At 38.7% G+C, this 21,804-nt stretch overlaps 1 protein-coding gene across 5 annotated transcripts in view; it reads left to right on the top strand.

Annotated features, from left to right (window-relative positions):
* TRIM37 (tripartite motif containing 37) overlaps positions 1-21,804 on the top strand; it is a 151,561-nt gene that overhangs the window by 85,427 nt on the left and 44,330 nt on the right. For all 5 annotated transcript variants that reach the window (XM_070772568.1, XM_070772564.1, XM_070772565.1 and 2 more), the window contains 5 exons: positions 61-175; positions 1,039-1,257; positions 5,888-6,024; positions 11,347-11,432; positions 17,779-17,970. In XM_070772568.1, coding sequence (XP_070628669.1) covers positions 61-175; positions 1,039-1,257; positions 5,888-6,024; positions 11,347-11,432; positions 17,779-17,970 — 749 coding nt within the window. The remainder of the gene's footprint in view (positions 1-60; positions 176-1,038; positions 1,258-5,887; positions 6,025-11,346; positions 11,433-17,778; positions 17,971-21,804) is intronic.

The following is a 21,804-nucleotide window of genomic DNA, read 5'->3' as shown; positions in this document are numbered from 1 at the left end:
GGCTTGGTTGGTAATATTTTACTGTTTGGATTAGTTTTCATGTGCAGCTATTCTTTTAAGGTTTCAGGTTCGTTCACCAACTTTCTTTCAAAAATGCCGGGACCAGCATTGGTATATCACTCAATTGGAAGCTGCACAAACTAGCTATATCCAACAGATAAATAACCTTAAAGAGGTAAGCAAAAAGACATATTATAGGTTTTGTGTTTCATATTGTCTTTTAGGCCTGTTAAATTTGCATTTAGAGTCTGGGTATTATTGGTGTTTGTAACTTTGTAGATAAATCCGCTTGTTCTTTGTTCTCATTACCTTTGAGTCTCATTCTGGACTGTCCAGTTCAGTAGGCACTAGCACATGTGGTCATCGAGACCTAAAAGTCCAGTTCCTTCGTTGTGCTAGCTAGCTTGCATTGGGAATCGCAATACAGAACATTTCCATCATTGCTTAAGATTGTATTGCACAGTGCTGCTCTAGTTGGAGGCAGACTCTTGAGTTTCTCTCAGTGACTTGGGTATTTCTCTTCCCTGACAATTAAATTTTGCCCATCTTGAATTCTCATTGTTGTTGAACTGAGTGCTGGAGAGGATCAGTTAATGAACTTTTATTTTACAATGCTAAACTGAATTATGTGAAGAATGTTTCTTTCTGCCAGTGGATGTTAGGATGGGGTGAGAAATTTGAAGTGCTGGGTGTGGCTTAATATATGAAGGAGGAAAACATGACTATTTAAAAAATTTTTCATGTCAAGTATACTATCTAAAACTGCCTATATTTATGATGCGGTTTGCTAATTGTATATGTAGCATGGGCTATAGATGAGAAGAAAGATGAGAATAAATTGGGCAGTTTTTCTTTGTATAGATTTTTCCATTAGCAGAAGTCAAGTAGGTATGAGATAGATGGTTCAAGAACTATATTTATGAATATCTGGGTGTGTGGGGCGATTTTTTTGTTTGTTTTGTTTTGATTTTGCTTGAAACAATTTTACTAGTGACAGACTGCTTATGACACATGTTTGTGTTGTTCTTTTTTTAAAAGAGACTTACTATTGAGTTGTCTCGAACTCAGAAATCAAGAGATTTGTCACCACCAGATAATCATCTTAGCCCCCAAAATGATGACACTCCTGAGACACGAGCTAAGAAGTCTGGATCATGCGCTGACGTGCTTCTCCAGGATGGTCCTACCACAGCTTCTGTACGAGAGGTCAAGGAGGATGAAGAAGATGAGGAGAAGATTCAGAATGAAGATTATCATGTAATAATTAGACCTGCTTTAGATTCATTTCATATTTGAAAAGAGAAATAATATAGTTTTCAGCATATCATGTAGGGGGATCAGTGTGCCAAAAATCTTGTCCATTTATGTTTTTGTTACTAATATATGCCCTGTTGTGACTATTAATATGTCAGAAGTTGAATCAAAAGTGTTTCAAGTTTCTAAAAATTAATTTATTATAGGAAACTGTACAGTCTACACAAGAAACTGTGGTATACATTCTAGAAGCTGTGTAAGTTGTAGATTTTAAAAATGTGTCTTATTTCTATTCACTGCATCTAGTTGAAGTACCTTATCATTGCATATGTAGGTAGGATGGTTTAGGATTTGGGAAGTAGCCAGATTTTGTCCCAGCTAAACTACAGTTAGAATGATATTTCAAGACGTGGTTGTTACTGTTTAAGGTAAGAGAGAAATGGAGAGATAAGCCCTTTTTGGTATATTTGTTTAAGATGGGCACTGAGTGTAGTAGTGCATACCTGGGACCTTTTGAAGATGGTTGCTGTTATCTTCATTACCTCCACCATAATTTGGCCCTAGGTAAATAACAGGGAGAGAACCCAGCTCTACCCTTCAACAAAAAATTGGATTGAAGATTTACTGAGCATGGCCCCGCCCATCAGAACAAGACCCAGGTTTCCCCTCAGTCAGTCTCTCCCATCAGGAAATTTCCATAAGCCTCTTATCCTTCTCCATCAGAGGGCAGACAGACTGAAATCACAGCAGACTAACCAATTTGATCACATGGACCACAGCCTTGTCTAACTCATGAAACTTTGAGCCATGCCGTGTAGGGCCACCCAAGATGGACAGGTCATTATGGAGAGTACTGACAAAATGTGGTCCACTGGAGAAGGGAATGGCAAGCCACTTCAGTATTCTTGCCTTGAGAACCCCATAAACAGTAGGAAAAGGCAAAAAGATAGGACATTGGAAGATGAACTCCCCAGGTCGGTAGGTGCCCAATATGCTACTGGAGATCCGTGGAGAAATAACTCCAGTAAGAATGAAGAGACAGAGCCAAAGCAAAAACAATACTCAGTTGTGGATGTGACTGGTGATAGAAGCAAGGTCCAATCCTGCAAAGAACAATATTGCATAGAAACCTGGAGTATTAGTTCCATGAATCAAGGCAAATTGAAAGTGGTCAAACAGGAGATGGCAAGAGTGAATGTCGACATTTTAGAACTCAGCAAACTAAAATGGAATGGGTTATTTAACTCAGATGACCATTACATCTACTGCTGTGGGCAAGAATCCCTTAGAAGAAATGGAGTAAAAGAACAAGAGAGTCTGAAATGCAGTACTTGGAAGCAGTCTTAAAATGACAGAATGATCTCTGTTTGTTTCCAAGGCAAACCATTCAGTATCACAGTAATGCAAGTCTGTGCCCTGACCAGAAATGCTGAAGAAGCTAAAATTGAACAGTTCTATGAAGACTTACAAGACCTTCCAGGTGAAGTGAAGTTGCTCAGTTGTGTCTGACTCTTTGCGACCCTGTGGACTGTAGCCCACCAGGCTCCTCTGTCCATGGGATTCTCCAGGCAAGAATACTGGAGTGGGTTGCCATTTCCTTCTCCAGGGATCGAACCCAGGTCTCCTGCATTGCAGGCAGACGCTTTAACCTCTGACAAGACCTTCTAAAACTGACAACAAAAAACCATGTCCTTTTCATTATAGGGGATAGGAATGCAAAAGTAGGAAGTCAAGAGATACCTGGAGTAACAGGCAAATTTGGCCTTGGAGTACAGAATGAAGCAGGGCAAAGGCTAATAAAGAGTTTTGCCAAAAGAATGCGCTGGTCATAGCAAATACCCTCTTCCAACAACATGAGAGAAGACTTGACAAATGAGCATCACCAAATGGTCAATACCGAAATCAGATTGATTATATTCTTTGCAGCCAAAGATGGAGAAGCTCTATACAGTCAGCAAAAACAAGACCGGGAGCTGACTGTGACTCAGATCATGAATTCCTTATTGCCAAATTCAGACTTAAATTGAAAAAAGTAAGGAAAACCACTATACCATTCAGGTATAACCTAAATGAAATCCCTTAAGTGGAAGTGACAGATTTCAAGGGATTAGATCTGATTGAGTGCCTGAAGAACTATGGACAGAGGTTCCCCATCCCCAAGAAAAAGAAATGCAAAAAGGCAAAATGGTTGTCTGAGGATGCCTTACAAATAGCTGAGAAAAGAAGAGAAGTGAAAGGCAAAGGAGAAAAGGAAAGATATATTTGAGTGCAGAGTTCTTAAGAATAGCAAGGAGAGATACAAAAGCCTTCTCAGTGATCAGTGCAAAGAAATAGCAGAAAACAATAGGATGGGAAAGACTAGAGATAAGGGTACTTTTCCTGTAAAAATAGGGAACTAAAGGACAAAAATGGTATGGACCTAACAGAAGCAGAAGATATTAAGAAGAGGTGGCAAGAATACACAGAACTATACAAAAAAGAACTTCACAACCCAGATAATCACGATGGTATGATCATTAACCTAGAGCCAGACATCCTGGAGTGCAAAGTCAAGTGGGCCTTAGGAAGCATCACTACGAACAAAGCTAGTGGAGGTGATGGAATTCCAGTTGAGCTATTTCACATCTTAAAAGATGATGCTGTGAAAGTGCTGCACTCAATATGCCAGCAAATTTGGAAAACTCAGCAGTGGCCTCAGGACTAGAAGACGTTAGTTTTCATTCCACTCCCAAAGAACGGCAATGCCAAAGAATGCTCAAACTACCGCACAATTGCACTCATCTCACACGCTAGTAATGCTCAAAATTCTCCAAGCCAGGCTTCAGTTGTACATGAACTGTGAACTTCCAGATGTTCAAACTGGATTTAGAAAAGGCAGAGGAACCAGAGATCAAATTGCCAACATCTGTTGGATCATCAAAAAAGCAAGAGAGTTCCAGAAAAACATCTGCTTTATTGACTATGTCAAAGACTTTGACTGTGGATCACAGCAAACTGTGGAAAATTCCTCAGGAGATGGGAATACCAGAGCACCTAACCTGCCTCTTGAGAAATCAGTATGCAGGTCAAGAAGCAACAGTTAGAACTGTACATGGAACAACAGACTGGTTCCAAATCAGGAAAGGAGTACATCAAGGCTGTATATTGTCATCCTGCTTATTTAACTTGTATGCACAGTATGTCATGAGAAGCGCTGGGCTGGAGGAAGCACAAGCTGGAATCAAGATTGCCGGGAGAAATATCAATAACCTCAGATATGCAGATGGCACCACTCTTATGGCAGAAAGTGAAGAGGAACTAAAGAGCCTCTTGATGAAGGTGAAAGAGAGTGAGAAAGTTAGCTTAAAACTCAACATTCAGAAAACTAAGATCATGGCATCCGGTCCCATCACTTCATGGCAAATAGATGGGGAAACAATGGAAACAGTGATAGACTTTATAGTTTTGGGCTCCAAAATCCCTGCAGATTGTGACTACAGCCATGAAATTAACTCTTGCTCCTTGGAAGAAAAGGTATGACCAGCCTAGATAGCAGACTAAAAAGCAGAGACATTACGTTGCCAGCAAAGATCCATCTAGTCAAAGCTATGGTTTTTCCAGTAGTCATTTATGGATGTGAGAGTTGGACTATAAAGAAAGCTGAGAGGAGAACAATTGATGCTTTTGTACTGTGGGGCTGTAGAAGAATCTTGAGAGTCCATTGGACTGCAGGGAGATCGAACCAGTCCATCCTAAAGGAAATCAGTCCTGAATATTCATTGGAAGGACTGATGTTGAAGCTGAAACTCCAGTAGTTTGGCCACCTGATACAAAGAACTGACTCCTCGGAAAAGACCCTGATGCTGGGAAAGATTGAAAGTGGGAGGAGAAGGGGATGACAGAGGATGAGATAGTTGGATGGCATCACCGACTCTGTGGACATGAGTTTGAGTAAACTCCCGGAGTTGATCATGGACAGGGAGGCCTGGTGTGCCGCAGCCCATGGGGTTGCAAAGAGTCAGACACAACTGAGCGACTGAGATGAAGTGAAGACAGGAAGCTTCAGGTGTATGTTATAATTGATGGAGTCAGTGGGGAGAAAGATTGAAAATTACGGCACGTGTATTGACATAACAGACTCTTTTAGGAATATTAGACGTTGGAATGGAGAACTCAGGTGTAACAGTTAACCTTTGATAGAATTAGTTAAAGGAAGGATGGAGTTTGTAGGTAGGGCCACTGAAAGTTGGAGGCAGTTACTAGCCATAGCCAGTTGGAGAAGGAAATGGCAACCCACTCCAGTGTTCTTGCCAGGAGAATCCCAGGGACAGAGGAGCCTGGTGGGCTGCTGTCTGTGGGGTTGCACAGAGTCGGACATGACTGAAGCAACTCAGCAGCAGCAGACCTTGAGGAATGATGATTTTAAATGTTACTCTGTGAGGAAGTTGGTGTGGACTGTATGAACCATTTCCAGCTGCAATTGGCAGAAATGACTTGCTGGTGGTCCTAGGTAATGTGGTTGTGTGGTTTATCTCTACAGGGCTCAGCAGTGTAGGCCCAGCAGCAGCGAATTCAGATGAGTACCTTTTAGGTGCTTAGTCCAGGCTGAGTGGAAACATGTGAGATAGAATCTTGTTCCTTTGCCTTAATCTAGCATGAGCTTTCCGATGGAGACCTGGACCTGGATCTCGTTGGGGAAGATGAAGCGAATCAGCTCGATGGCAGCAGCTCTTCTGCCAGTTCCACAGCCACAAGCAACACTGAAGAGAATGACATTGACGAGGAGACGATGTGAGTGTCGCACACTAACTGCAGCTGTAAATATCTGAGTGACAGTTACTAGAAGCACAGTAGTTATATTAGGCCTAAAACTGGGTGGTGGCTCAGACGGTAAAGCGTCTGCCCGCAATGCGGGAGACCCGGGTCCCATCCCTGGGTCGGGAAGATCCCCTGGAGAAGGAAATGGCAACCCACTCCAGTATTGCCTGGAAAATCCCACGGACAGAGGAGCCTGGCAGGCTACAGTCCATGCGTCTCAAAGAATCGGACACAACTGAGCGACTTCAGTTTCTTTATTTCTTTCACTTTCTTTTTCTTTCTAAAACTGGGGATATTAAGCATTTTTTCCCCTTGATTTACCCTATATTATATAAATGAAGGAAGAGTGAGTTCCCTCCCTCTCATCTCTGGGATCCAAATAGAGTTTTAGTTATAGCTTTAACTTTTAATTTTGTTGTTATTTCATGTGTAAGAAATGTTGCAAAAATAGTAACAGATTAATTCCCCAAATGTTAATGTTTTGCTTTGTTATGTTTCTCTCTTTTCTCTCCACATAAAATTTTATGAGAGAATTTGAGATAAAGTAAATACAGTTCTCATTGTATTAACTCCTCAAAATAGACCTTTTGCACCTAAAGTTCCCTCATTAGAATACTTGGCAAATTGTCTTAAAGGGTTAGTTAAAATGTGAAGCCTTTAAGTTACCAAATCAGAAATCATTATTACTGATTTTTTTAAACATATAAAATAAAACTTATTCATTTTCATTTGAACTAACATGAAAAGTTGTTTAAGATGGTGATTCTATGAAGTGAAATCATCTTGATAAATAGCATATATGGTTCTACCTGAATTCATTTCTTTGACTGTTAGATCTCTTGGCTTTTTTCAGGGTAGTTTTGAGGGCATTGTATTTTCCATTAAGCTTGATTGACAGCCTTTCATTATATTGACTTTTTTAAAAGAAATATTTATTAATTTGGCTCTGCTGGCTCTTTTAGTTATGATGCGCAGGATCTTAGATCTTTGTTGTAGCCTGCAGGATCCTTTGTTGTGGCAGGATCCTTAGTTCAGGCATGCAAACTCTTCTTTACAGCATGTGGGATCTAGTTCCCTGATCAGTAATTGAAGCCAGGTCCCCGCATTGGAAGTGCAGAGTACTAATCGCCAGACCACCAGAGAAGTCCCCAGATTGACTTTGAATGTTTTTTCCACTAGAAAGTGTTTGATTATGTTCTCTTTATTTGCATGCATCTACATTAATAGCTTGATTCAAAGTATATTGTATAATTCATAGAAATAGCGCAGTTAAGCCAATTTGAACATCTGTACTGTGCTCAGTCACTTGAGTTGTGTCTTTGTGACCCTGTGGACTGTAGCCCGGCAGGCTCCTCTGTCCATGGGATTCTCCAGGCAAGAATACTGGAGTGGGTAGCCATGCCGTCCTCCAGGGAATCTTCTTGGACCATGGTTGGACCTGCATCTCCTGCATTGCAGGCAGATTCTTTACTGCTGAGCCACTGGCTCACCCAATTTGACCTTCTCAGGAACATACATTGTTAGCTTTTACAAATTAAGGTCGGTTTCCTCCTCTAATAGATAGGGAACTAGGAACATAGTTGATTTGGATAATGATTATTATAAATAACTTTCAGTTAGCTAGAGCACAGGCCTTCTTCTTTCCCTCCACCTCAGTCTTTTTATGATAGCAGTATGCATTTTCTTCTTGCTGTTTGTTTTTTTCTTTTTTTTTTGAGGTAATTGTAAATTCACTTTCAGTTGTGAGAAATAATGTAAGAGTCCATATGCCCTTTGTCCAATTTTCCCCAGTAGTAAGTAACAGACATCACAGCCAGGATATTGATTGACATAAGCAAGATACAGAACATTTCCATCACCACAAGTGCCCCATAGGTTGCTGTTCTATTACATACCTACTTTCCCCACCTAACCTCTTCCTTTGCAACCACCCATGTTTTCCTTGTTTCTATAATTTTGTCATTTAAAGGATGTTATGTAAATGGAATCATACAGTATGTAACACTTAGGGGCTGGCGTTTTCCCCACTCTGCCTGATTCTCTGGGGACTCATCCATGTTATTGTGTGCATAGGTAGTTTGTTCGCTCTAATGCTGATAAATGGTTTGTGTTGTGGATACACTACAATTTGTTCAACTGTTCACTTGTTGAAGAACATCTGGATTGTTTTCAGTTTGGGGCTACTATAAATAAAACTACTAGAAACATTCATGTACAGAATTTTGTGTGAACCTAAATCTCCATTTCTCTTGGATAGGTTTAACTGCTGGATTGTATGGTAATTGAAAGTTTAGTTTTTGAAGAAACTGCCAAGTAGTTTTCTAGTTTTTGCATTCTTATGAGCAGTATATGTATGGTCCACTTTCGCAGCATTTAGTATTGCCCTAGGTTTTATTTTAGTCATTGTGATATCTCATTGTGGTATTAATTTACTTCCCCCTGTTAGCTAATGATGTTGAACATCTTTTCATGTGCCTAATTTCCCATAGGCATATCCTCACTGGTAAAATTTCTCTTCGTGTCTTTTACCTGTTTTCTAATTGGAACTTTTTTTTTTTTTAATGATAAAATATATATAACCACAGGAGAAGGAAATGGCAACCCACTTCAGTACTTTGCCTGAAAAATCCCAGACTGGCCTGGCAGACTACAGTTCATGGGGTTGCATAGAGTTGGACAAGACTGAGTGACTGAGCCTGCATGCTTGCATGCATACATAATAATTTCTAAGGGCAATTCAGTGGGATTAAATATTCGTGTTGCACATCCGTCACCACTATCTATCCCTAGAGCTTTTTTTTCATCTTCCCAGACTAAAGTCTGTACCCATAAAACAATAATGCCCTCTTTCCTCCTAGCAACTACTGTTGAGTTTAGAGAATTCTTTGTATATTAGATCCTGGAGAAGGAAATGGCAGCCCACTCCAGTACTCTTGCCTGGAAAATCCCATGGACAGAGGAGCCTGGTAGGCTATAGTCCATGGAGTCTGAAAGAGTCTACACGACTGAGCAACTTCACTTCACTTTCACTTGCATATTAGGTACTAGTCCTTTGCTGAATTTGGAAAATGCTTTGAAGATAACTTTCATTCTCTAGCTTATCTTTTCATATTGATAGGGTCTTTTGCCAATCAGAAATTTTTAATATTTCAAGTGTTTTGTAGTTTTCAGAGTATATGTTTTATACATTTTTGAAATCATTCATCAGTATCTTACTCTTTTTCATGCTATTATAAATGTAGTTGAATTTTCTTTTCAAGTTTCTTTTGTGGGTTGTTCTTTGATCTTATTCTTTTTCATGCTATTGTAAATGCAATTGAATTTTCTTTTAAAATTTCTTTTGTGGGTTGTTCTTTGTAAGTACATGAAAATGCAGATTTTTTGTATCCTGCAACCTTGTTAACTTGTTTATGAATTCTAATCTTTTTTTAATGGATTCTTTAGATTTTTCTATGTGTAATATTATACCTGTAAATAGATATAGTTTTACTTATTCTTTTCCAATTTGAGTGCCTTCTATCTCTTTTTCTTTCCTAAGTTTACCGGATAGAACATCATATAGAATTGGTGGGAGTAGACATTCTTTCTTATCTTGTTCCTGATTTTACAGGGAAAGTTCAGTCTTTGACCACTTAATGTGATGTCAGCTATGAGTTTTCCATAGATGCCCATCTGGTTTATTGAGTGTTTTTATTATGAAAGGGTATTGGTTTTTTCGAAGTCTCTTTCTGCATCTCTTCAGATGATCATGTAGCTTTTATTTTTTATTCTATTAATATGGTGTATTACATTAGTTCATTTTCAGATTCTAAACCAACTTTGCGTTCCTTGGATAATTTCTACTCTGCCATGGTGTGTAACTCCTTACCTTTGGCTGGATTCCTAGTTTTCTTTTTTGCTGGATTCCATTTGAGGGTTGTTTTTTTTTTTAATGTTCTTAATAGTGTTATACCTTTTTCTGTGGCTCTGTTTTTATAGCCTGCTTCTCACAGGCAACATTTCTGAGCCAGAGTTCTGAAGCTAGAGTGAGGACAGAGGTGTGCTTACTTCTCCCACTCTAGAAGCTGAGCCAGTGGGAGTGGGAGAGTTGGGGGCTGTAGCCTCAACTCTTTTCAGTTGGTCTTCTGAGGCCTGGAACTTCTGCTTTATGAGTGACTTGTGGCAAGGGTGATCTGGGCCCCAGTTTCTTCACATGCTGCATCAAAGGTAGAGCCTTGGGTCTGGATGGAAGAAGGGAATCCCTGCCTCTTGGCCACATATACCTGAATTTAGCCTAGCCACAGGTATCTTGGAGCAGGGTGAGAAATGCTGCAGTCTTGTTCCTCTTGGGAATATAGCCCTTTTCCTGGGAGCTGTGGGAAATGGGAGCCTTATATGCTTGGGTGCATCAGTCAGAAGTGGAATTGCTGTATCACTGCTCTTGGTTCACGTACCACAGACTCATTGTTGTTACCAAATTTCATTACTGTTTTTCATTTGCTATATGCTCTTAGAATCATTTCCAGAGTCTAAACTGTTGCCTTAAAAAATAATGTTCACAGTGTTACTGGAGAGCAGATCTGTAGAGCTTCTCATTCTGTCAACCTGGGAATTGATTTTCAGACTACTTTGGGCTTCCTGATGGCTCAGCTGGTAAAGAATCCACCAGCAATGCAGGAGACCCTGGTTCAATTCCTGGGTTGGGAAGATCCCCTGGAGAAGGGAAAGGCTACCCACTCCAGTATTTTGGCCTGGAGAATTCCATGGACCGTATAGTCCATTGGTTGCAAAGAGTCGGGCACGCCTGAGTGACTTTCACTTTAAATACCCACAACTAGCGCTGATTTGTGCTATTCCATATAGTACTTTGTCGTGTAAAATAAGACAATTGTGTTTTGATAAACAACACCGTCTTTTCTGAAATGATATCTTAAGAAACTAGTTTTTAGTCATATATAGTAATTTGAACATCCTTGTTAACCTTAAAATGTACAGTTTTAACCGTAATTTACTACCATTAAATTACAAATTCTTTGAAGCTATAATCTCTTCTGCTTACATGGTTCTCAGATTTTCCATTTTGAAAATTAAATGTTGCCAACCTATTTTAGTACTTTAAAAAGGTAGATTGAACATTAATAATACTGTACATACATGTGATAATGACGAAAGTCTTTCCCCTCAGTTTTCTGTTTAGAAATATACTGTTACTTCATAGGAGAAAGCTATACACTATTGTTGTAAAATTCTTTGAGATATGACAGATAATGTTAATTTTACTTACTATGTGGAAAAATGAATTCTGTATATTCTTAGGTCTGGAGAGAATGATGTGGAATACAACAACATGGAATTGGAAGAGGGGGAACTCATGGAAGATGCAGCTGCAGCAGGACCTCCAGGTACTGGAGCCAAACCCCATAGCCATCCTGTCTTCTCTTTCCTCTTCTTTGACTGTATCATATTTTAATATGTGGCAGCCATTGCACTACATTGTTCATGGTGTTAGAAGGACTGTATTTTATGTATGGATTTTGGGATATTACTAATAGTATTTAGAATAGTAATAGCTAAAATTTGATGCATTCTTACATAGCAGGCATTATGCGAAAGCACTTAATGTGTACCTTATCTCATTTACCTATAAAATTCTTGGAGGCAGATTTTAATATTATCTTCTTTTTGTAGCTGTAGAAACTGATGTGCAAAGGAATTAAGCAACATGTTGTCGTTTTACAATTAAGTAAATGAAAGAGGAATTAGAGTTTTTTGTTTATTTGAATCCAAAGCTCATGATCTTATCCACTATTACAAGCTTACTTTTTATGATACATAAGTTTTGTTTGTATATCTACCTCTACTATAGATTAATTAGAATAGAATCACTGAATCTTTGAGTTACAGAAGACGTTTTGAGAACTCAGTTTATGTGGAAAAAGCTCAGAGATTTAGTTGGTATAGCTAGACCAGAACCTCACGTCGTCGTCTTGAACCTAGCTTTTTGCTCAAGTACACGGCCGCTCCTGGGATAACCAGTTTTAAGTAGTAAGGGTTTCTTTTGTTGTCTTGGACCTATTCAGTTGAGCACGGGGATTTTGGCTAGATCAGTTATCAACTAGTTTTTTTACTGCTTCTGTTTTACCTGCATCGCCCTTGGTATGAACATTGGCATGTTCTGTAGCATGCTTGAATATCTGAAGACCTCTTTAATACTGCTCCTTAGCATTTCAACTTCCACTTCTGCACTGTACTCCTGTCTCTAACTTTATTTCTAGGTGATCTCAGTCACACCTGTATGTCAGTTCTGTTTGTATGCTGATTACTCCCCGCTCCATCTCTAGCCTTTATTTTTCTCATGACTTCCAGACCGATGTAGTGGTTTGGTTTTGATGTCTCAGTCTTAGATCTCCTAAACAGAAATCATTACCTTTTCATTTTCAGGCTTACCCATCAGTGATGGCTGTCATCTTGATGATGAGTAGTGCTGTATATTCTTCACCTTTCCTCTCCTTCCACTCTCCCTTTAATATGTCACCAAAATCTGTTGATTCTTCCTCCTAGATAGTGAATACATTTGTTACTTCACATTCCACTGCCATTTCTGGAGTCGGCCTGTGTCTTTCAACCTGAATGAGAGGCTGTTTGGGTTCTTTGTATCCATTTTTGCTCCCATCCATTCTGTTTCCCATGGCATGAGTTGCGAATGAAGTGACTTTTTATTCCCTTCAAAATAATATCTGATTATACCCCTTCTCTCCTTAAAAACCCTTTATTTCATTCCATTTACTTATAGGATGAAATCCAAACTCATTAATATGGTATAAAATGGCCTTCATGTGCTGACTCCTGCTCATTTTTCCCCCAGCTTTAAAATGTATAATTGAGAAAAATTGTATATGTTTAAGGTGTGCAGCATGACGGTTTCAGATAAATACACATTGTGAAATGATCAGCATGATCACGCCAGTTAGAATTCATTGCCTCACATGGTTACCTTTTTTTTTTCTTTCCTCTTCTCTACCCGACTCCCCTCTGATAACAGCCTGTTTGTTTTCTGTGTATTGACTATTTCTGGTTTTGTTATGTTTGTCCATTTGTTTTGTTTCTTAGATTTTACATACAGATACTACATAGAAGTGAAGTCATATTTCTTTATCTTTCTCTGTCTTACTTATTTCATTTAGCATAATACCCTCCAGGTCCATCACGTTACAAGATCAGGTAATGGAAAGTCTTATTTGCCTGGCTAAGGAGCTTGGCCTTCTATTCTGTGGAACCACTAAAGGTCTTTAAGAGTGAATGTGATCAGATTTGTCTATATAGTGAAAAATGGGTTAAAGGTGGATGAGATGAAATTGGATACTACTGTGAAAGTTCTCTGGGAGTCCAGTGGTTAGAACTCTGTGCTTTCACTGATGAGAGGATGGGTTTGACCCCTGGTTGGGAAACTAAGATCCCACAGGGTGCACGGTGTAGCCAAAAAAATACAAGGAAATTACCTCAATATTCCAGGAGGGACAGTTTGAGGGCCCAAAATAAGGCAAGAATAGTAGAGGCGGAGAAGAAGAAACCTTTTGAGAGATGTTAAATAGTAAGACTCTATATGACTTGGGAGTGTCTTACCGGCTGGATTGGAGTCGGTGGTGGTGTGGGGGTGATTCCTTAAGGTCTCTAGTTTGGGCCTCATTCCATAAGCTAGTGAGTCTCGGAGCAGAGGATAATATATTCAGTGTGATCCATGCTGATATTGATGGGCCAGTGCGACTCCCACGTTACGATCTCCAGACCCATGTAACTGGCTGCTTGGAAGACCACAGATGTGCAGTCTGGGTAGTAATATGCATTGTTTTTTAAAAAAAATAAGCATCATCAGGGCTTCCCTGGTGGCTCATTGGTAAAGAATCGCCTGCCAATGCAGGAGACGTGGGTTCAGTCCCTGGTCTTTGGTGAGTTACTAAGCCCGTGCTCCACAACTGTGGAACCTGTGCTGTAGAGCCCAGGAACTGCAACTACTGCGAGCCCGTGTGCCACAGCTGCTGAAGCCTGTGTGCCCTGGAGCCCTTGCTTGCAGGAGAAGCCACCACAGTTAGAAGCCCGTGCACTGCAAAATAGAGAGTAACTGCTCGCCACAGCTAGAAAAAACCCTCACAGCAACGAACACCCAGCACAGCCTGCAAAATAAAAAATTATTTTAAAAAGATTTTTAAAATAGGAGTTGTAGTTTTTATTCATTGAAATTAATAAACTAATTAAAATATTATTTACAAGATTCACCCATTATATGTAAAGAATTTCTACAAATCAATAAGGGAAAGATGACAGCCTCTTTAAAAGAGAACCTTTGCGCACTGTTGGTGGAAATGCAAATTTGTACAGACATTATGGAAAATAGAATGGAGTGTTCTCAAAAAATTAAATGCAGAACTACCATATGATCCATCAATCACATTCTAAGTATTTATCCAAAGGAAATAAAATCCTAACTTGAAAATGTAAAAAAAGAAAAAAAAACTAGGCAAAAGACAAGAATAGACACTTCACAAAGGAGTCTGTGTAGATGACCAGTACACATTTTTAAAGATACTGCTTTTGTCAGAGAAATGCAAGTTGTGGTGCTATTGTTGTTTATCCTACATGAAGTTTCTTGAGTTTTTTGGATGTTTACATGAATAGTTTTCATTATATGTAGGGAATTTTTACCCATTTTTCTTTGAATAATATTCTTTCTCCTCTTTTCTAACTCCCATTACGTTTATGTTGGTACACTTGGTGGGGTTTCACAGGTCTCTGAGACTCTTCATTCTTCTTCATTCTTTTTCAGGGAATGCCAGATAAAATCCACATTATGATACCATTGAATACCCACTGTAATGGCTAATACTTTTTAAACTGGCAGTACTAAATGTTGAAAGCATGTGGAGAGATGGAAACTCTGATAGCTTGCTGGTAGGAATGAAAATGATAACTCTACTTTAGAAAACTGTTGGGCAGTATAGGCTAAGGCTAAATATACACATCCTATGACTTTTCCACTTCCGACAGAAGGGAGCTGGTATTTGCCAGTTGAGTTTTACAAGATAATTTAGAGCAGTATTGTTCTTTTTTAGGTGATTTTGTTTTCTTGTATTTTTAATTTTAAAAAAGTAAATGTAATTTTTAACAAAGAAAGTCAAAAACTAGAGAAGACTGGAAAGGTAGTTTGAGTCTAGACTGCGTAGGACCTCAAATTTTTGCTAATACATACAAACACTGTAGTAAAATCAAGAGCTCAGATAGATGAGTGTGACATTTTAGCAGGCTTAATCTGGCTTGGCTTAGGAAGAGAGCATCCATTTGCTTTTTTTACGAGTTTTTTTTTCCCCATGTGAAGTTCAGGAGCAGTTTTCTGCTTATAAGTTCAGTAGCTTTATTTCTAGTAGCAAAAAGCAACCCAAATTCTTTCCTAATAGAAATAAAGTAGTTGTATATATTCATATTTTATAGCACTGCACAGAAATAATAAAAATGAATAAGCTGCTATATATAGCAATATAGATGAATCTCATGAATATAATACTGAGCAAAGAAGCAGAATATAAGAATATAGCTGTATCATTGCATTTAAAAAAGGTTCAGAAACAGGCAAACTGATCTATGATGTTTTACTCTGGATGGAAGTTACCTTTGGGGAGGATGGTAAGTGAGCAATTTTAGGAGGCTTGGAGGAATCTTGGGGTGCTATTAATTTGTGATCATTCACTAGGCTTTATGGACTTCCTGGTGGCTCAGCAGTAAAGAATTCTCCTGTGGTGCTGGAAATGCGGGTTCAATCCCTGGGTTAGGAAAATCCCCTGGACAGAGGAGCCTGGTGGACTACAGTTCATGGGGTTGCAAACAGTCAGACATGACTGAACCAATTGAGCATGTGCTCATGCAACTAGGCTGTATGAGACAGACTCCACACACTCCCCAGGTTAATGGCAGTATTAACTCTTAGAGGGGGAAACTGAAATAGATGCTAAAATCTCTGATGCCTTTGGATGAAATGTGATACTGTGTGGAAGGATGGGAACCTGGGAGGGATGGAGTAGCCAAAGGACATGAACCACAACAGAAAGGAGCTTTGCTCATTGGTGAGAGTAGTGAGTGACCTGGAAGAGTGGTTAGAAAATAGAAGACTGTTAACACTCATTTCTGTGCTTGGAAGTCCATTTAACATGAGAGAGAAACAACTTTTGTTTTTGAAGAACCAGATAGTTGGGCAATCGATACCATAATCTGGATGAACCTATTTACTGTATAATCAGAACCACCTGAGTAGCTTTTTGAAAAAGTCCTGGATCCCCCTCCAATATCCTCATTCAGGACATCTAGAGTAGGGCCAGGAACCTATCATTTTAAAAACTCCTCCAACTGACTTATATGCAGCCTGATTTGGGAACTTCCTAGTAAAGGAAAAGAGCTAAGGAACAGTTTCAAGGGGGAGAGGGAATAGTTTTCTGTCTTATAAAATAGAAGTTGCAAAAACAAAAAATAGGAGTTGCAGTGGTGTGTACAGAGGGTAAAAGAGAAATTGGCAATGGGATAATCCTTAGAAGAGGAAGGACAAACAAGTAGAAGGTAAGGATGTGAGGATGTGAATATAGATGAAAAACATGTAAGTAAATAACTGGCCTGAAGCTTCTGAATAATAAACTTTTCTCCTAAGTGCCCCCCATCCATCTCCATCTCTTTAGAAACACCCTCATGAATAGTCAGGACCTGATTACTTCATGTTATTTTTATATTATCTACTTTAAGACTTTGCATGTAACATTTTTTAATGTGTTTTTCTTAAGAATATATTTAAATAACTTTATTTAAGGAGGTCAGTTTTAACCAACATTTCCATACCTAATACTTCTTAGACATTGTACTAGGCACTGGAGAAAAGTCAGATGATTTCCTTGGGTTAAGGAGCTTTTTAAGTTCAATATAGGTAATACAGATTGACCGTGTTCTCAGATGTCATATTATGTATCAGGCATTAATAGGTTAAGTCTAAAATATTCAAATTGTAAGTTTAGTATTTAATCAAACTAGAAAAAATGTCTTGCCAGACGGTCATGACCTGAGTATTTTACTGTTCCTAGACCTGCAGATTCCATTTTGGTGTCTAGATCCTTGGGATCTGTTACACCAGGGGGCTTGACTTTCATCCAAGACCTCTGGGTTGTAAGAAACATTGTCCTTTTCCTTAACACTTATTCCCCAGTTGTGTATATTGTACATGCTCTCGCCTTTTTATTTCTGGGGTTTAGGATGGGGCTTCCCAGGTGGCGATAGTGGTAAAGAATCCACCTGCCAGTGCAGGAGATGCAAGAGACATGGGTTTGATCCCTGGGTCAGGAAGATTCCCCTGAAGGAGGAAATAGCAACCTTCTCCAGTATCCAGTATTCTTGCCTGAAAAATTTCACGGACAGAGGCTCCTGGCAGGCTATAGTCCATGGAGTCGTGAAGAGTCTGACATGACTGAGCATGCACGCAGGATGGGGTTGTGGGTAACTCCTAAATTTTGAGTAGTAATGAGGCCAGTGGTCATTCACTGTTCTTTGTACACTTCTCTGGCGATACGGTTTCTTTGTGCGTCTCATCATGAACACCAGCTCCTAAGAGATAGGTCCATAAGTATTCAAACAACATTAACCAGTTTACTTTTTTCTTTTAAGTATAGTTGAATTTGTCCAATTACATGTAGCTTTCATTTTCTGTATCTCTTTCTTTTGCAGGTGGTAACCATGGCTATGTGGGTGCCAGTAGCAGAATGTCAAGAAGAGCACACTTGTGCTCTGCTGCTACCAGTAGTTTATTAGACATCGATCCTTTAATTTTAATACATCTCTTGGACCTTAAGGACCGGAGCAGTATGGAAAATTTGTGGGGCTTACAGCCTCGGCCCCCTGCTTCACTTCAGCCCACAGGTAAAATATGAACAGTAATTTTCCTTTTTTCTGTTCTTCTCCAAAAGAATTCTTAAATTTAAATTCCGATATCTTAAGTGTTGGAACATGGTATGTTTCTGTCACAAATTGATTTTTCGTTGTATTTTATAAAAATATATCAATTAAATCAGTTTTTTGTTATTGTTCAAAGGTATTTTGTACAAAAATAATGTCAAAGTGCCTGTAAAAAGGTTTTGATATGATTTGCCTTGTAGATTGTGACTACTGGGCAGTTTGATCCATGTGAATTACAGTTGTCCTCTTTGTGAATGGACTTAAAGTTTCGCAGGCCTCATGAGTACCTTGATGTCTAAGTGGGACTGTGTGTTAACAAATAGAAGGTTTACTCATGCTTTGATGTTCAGTAGCCTAAAAATGTATACCAGTTAGCAGCAGTATTTTTAAAAAAATTATTTGTTAAATGAAATTACATTTGTGTTACTGTAATATGATGTATACACTTAAATAAATTTGCAAGTATAGTCACATGTGGACTTTTTAAACTTTAGACACAGGTTTTCCCATTTTTAAACTTACACCTGTTAATTTTATTTTTAAAACTTGGTTGTTTTGGATCTTTGTTGCTGTGCACAGATTTTCTCTAGTTGTGGACATCAGGGGCACGTTCTAGTTGCAGAGAGTGGAGGCTACTCCCGGGTTGCGGTGCACAGGTTGTAGGCACACAGGCTTCAGTAGTTGCAGCAAGCAGGCTCAGTACTGTGGCGCACGGGCTCAGTTGCTCCACAGCACGTGGAATCCTCCCAAACCAGGAGTTAAACCCATGTCCTCTGCATTGGCAGGCGGATTCCTAGCCACTGTGCCACCAGGGAAGTGCTAGACATTTACTTTTAAATGGCATACTTTGAAACCATTTTTGTTGGAAAGCTTTCTAAAATAAACTGAACATTTTTCCTACCTTCCTAAAAAAAAAAAAGTAGTACTTTACAAATCAAATCAGTGATTTAGAACAGTGATTTTGATGCTTCTTTATAGCAGCAGAACTCACTTTTCAAGTAGAGTTTAAGGCAGAGCCTCAGTGTAGAAAACAGAAATAGAGCTGCTCTAGTGGAAGATAGATCAGAACTTGGATTATTTAGTTCTCTTTGTTCCTAAAGTATACTTCCTGAAAGCCTGGGTCCTCAGTTTGAAAGACTGTCTCCAATCAGGCTAAGAAACAGTTGCCTTTTTCTATCATTCAAGTACATTTTGTATTATGCTGGTACAAAACAGCACTTATCACATTGTATATGATTTTTTTCTGAGGCATTTTTATTGTAGAAAGTTAAAATGTAGAAAATTATAAAGAGAAAATTTAAATTACACATAGTTCTTGTGATCAACAAATGCCCTTTAAAAAAAACTTATTAGCAAAGATTTTGCTTAAATTATAACCATTGTTGTTTGCAAAGACTTAGTGAAGCAAACAAGTTCTGAACCTCCAGGTGGATGTATACATTGTTTTAACCTTTTTGAAGGAAAATTTTGTAGTAGATGTAAAATACCTCTATCCTTTAATCCTGTAACTTCATTTTTAGGAGTATATTCCAAAGAGAAAACAATCAGAGTTCTTTGAAAATACCCAACAATACAATTATGGTTGAAAAATTACAGTTGTCCAAGGAATAGCATATTTTATAGACAAGTAAAATATTGTTTTTGAAAAATTCAGTGTCAGAGAAAAGAATGTAAACTATATAAACAGAATAAGATCTCTGTTCTCTGAAAGTTTTCTATTAAAATGGATAATATAAATGAAATGAATTGAGTTTTAGATCAAAATGATAAAGTCTGTGACAAGGGGGATGGGGTATGAAAGAGAGAGGAAGAACAAGGTTTGGATTTAAGCATATTGAGTTTGACATACCAGCGGGATATCACAGTAGAGATGCTTAGCAGATAGCTAAAAATTAAGACTGAAATATAGGCAGTTATCTGCCGAGAGGTGATGCTAAGTAATTAAAACGAAGGGAGTAGAAGATTTCAGGAGAAAGAGTTTCAAGAAATCCTTTAAAAGGGTTGCTGCTAAGTCCCTTCGGTTGTGTCTGACTCTTTGTGACCCCATAGACGGCAGCCCACCAAGCTCCCCTGTCCCTGGGATTCTCCAGGCAAGAACACTGGAGTGGGTTGCCATTTCCTTCTCCAATGCATGAAAATGAAAAGTGAAGTCGCTCAGTCGTGTCCGACTCTTAACAACCCCATGGACTGCAGCCCACCAGGCTCCTCCATCCATGGGATTTTCCAGGCAAGAGTACTGGAGTGGGGTGCCATGGAACATAATTATGGTGAACATCTGTTGTTATTGCGTGTGTGGAAGATGAGCCAGATGAAGAGCCTTTGGAGAGGAGAGAGAAGAGAGTCATGGAAGCCAAGTGAAAAATGACCTTTCTGTGAGAGGGTATTTAAGGCTAACGTTACAGAAAGATCCAGGTTTCTTTTATTAAAATGCTTGCTTGAATTTTAGTGTTCATTTTGTATTCTTTGTGTATTCTTTCCTTCTCGATCTGTATATTTTCATTTCCGTTTCTTGTCTTATTGCATTAGCGAGAACTTACTGTAGCGGTTGTAAAGGAGTGGTGAAAAGATGTCCCTGATCTTGATGGGAAAGCGTTTAAGTTTCTCACCAGAAAGTATAATACTAGCTGTAAATTTTCCATAGATATTCTTTTATCAAGCTGAGAAAGTTCCCCTCTATTCTGAGGTTTTATTGTGAATGGTTGCTGGATTTTGTGAAATGCTTTTTTTTTTTTTGCATCTATTGATATGATGTAAATAGATTACATTAAATGATTTTCAAATATTGAACAAGCCTTGTATACCTGGGATAAATCTCATTTGGTTGTCATGTATGGTTTTTTAAATATATTGTTTAATTCAGTCTGCTAATAGTTTGTTGAGGGTTATTGGTATCTGTGTTCGTCAGAGATACTGGTCTGTAGTTTTCTTGTAATGTCTGTCTGACTTTGATATTAGAATAATGCTGCCCTCATAGATTCAGTAAAGAAGTATTCCCTCTGCTTCTTGTGGAGACTGTAGAGAATTTTATAATTTCTTCTTTAAATGTTTGGTAGAATTCACCAGTGGATTGATTTGGGCCAGATGCTTTCTGTTTTAGAAAGGTATTGTTACTGACTGAATTTCTTTAATATATACAGGCCTATTCATATAGTCTGTTTTTTCTTCTGTGAGTTTGGCACATTGACTTTCAAGGAGTTACATCTAGGTTATCAAATTTGTTGGCATGGAGTTGTTCATAGTGAACACCTGTCACGTATCAGGCTTACTCTAGGTTTTTGTTCTTAACCACTGTTTCATAAAAGGGACATCATAAGGGGCATCAGGGTATGAACAACAGATAGTGTGGCTGAACCTGATTTTGAGGTACGCGCAGTGGTAGATAGAAAGGCAAGTTGGATCTGTTCTGTGAAAGGCTTGCCCGAGGAATTTATTCATAGTGAACAGTGGGTAACCATTGTTTCAGTTTAGGAATAGTTTGATTCAAACTATATTTTAGAAAGCTTGCAGTGTTAAGAAAACTATCAGAAAGGAAAATTTAATCAGGATACAGTTGTAGATGTTTATTGTCATTCCCAGTATGAGAGGACAGATTCATATGTTTCTGTGTATTTTCTCAGTCATTATAACGTGTGGAGCTGGGGTAAGATCTTCAGGATTTTTTGGCATTATAAAAATTCTTTTAAACCTCTAGGGAACAGATTAACCTGGGCAGTGGAGAAGTAGTTTACTTAGAGCAAAGAGTTATACTTGTGGAGGTAGAGTTTATGGGGCTTGGCAACTAATTGTAATACGGTAAAG

The sequence above is a fragment of the Bos indicus genome, chromosome 19, assembly GCF_029378745.1.
Source record: "Bos indicus isolate NIAB-ARS_2022 breed Sahiwal x Tharparkar chromosome 19, NIAB-ARS_B.indTharparkar_mat_pri_1.0, whole genome shotgun sequence".
NCBI classification, from domain to species: Eukaryota; Metazoa; Chordata; class Mammalia; order Artiodactyla; family Bovidae; genus Bos; species Bos indicus.
The sequence above is the reverse complement of the archived record's forward strand: the minus strand, read 5'-3'. Positions and strand labels throughout refer to the sequence as shown.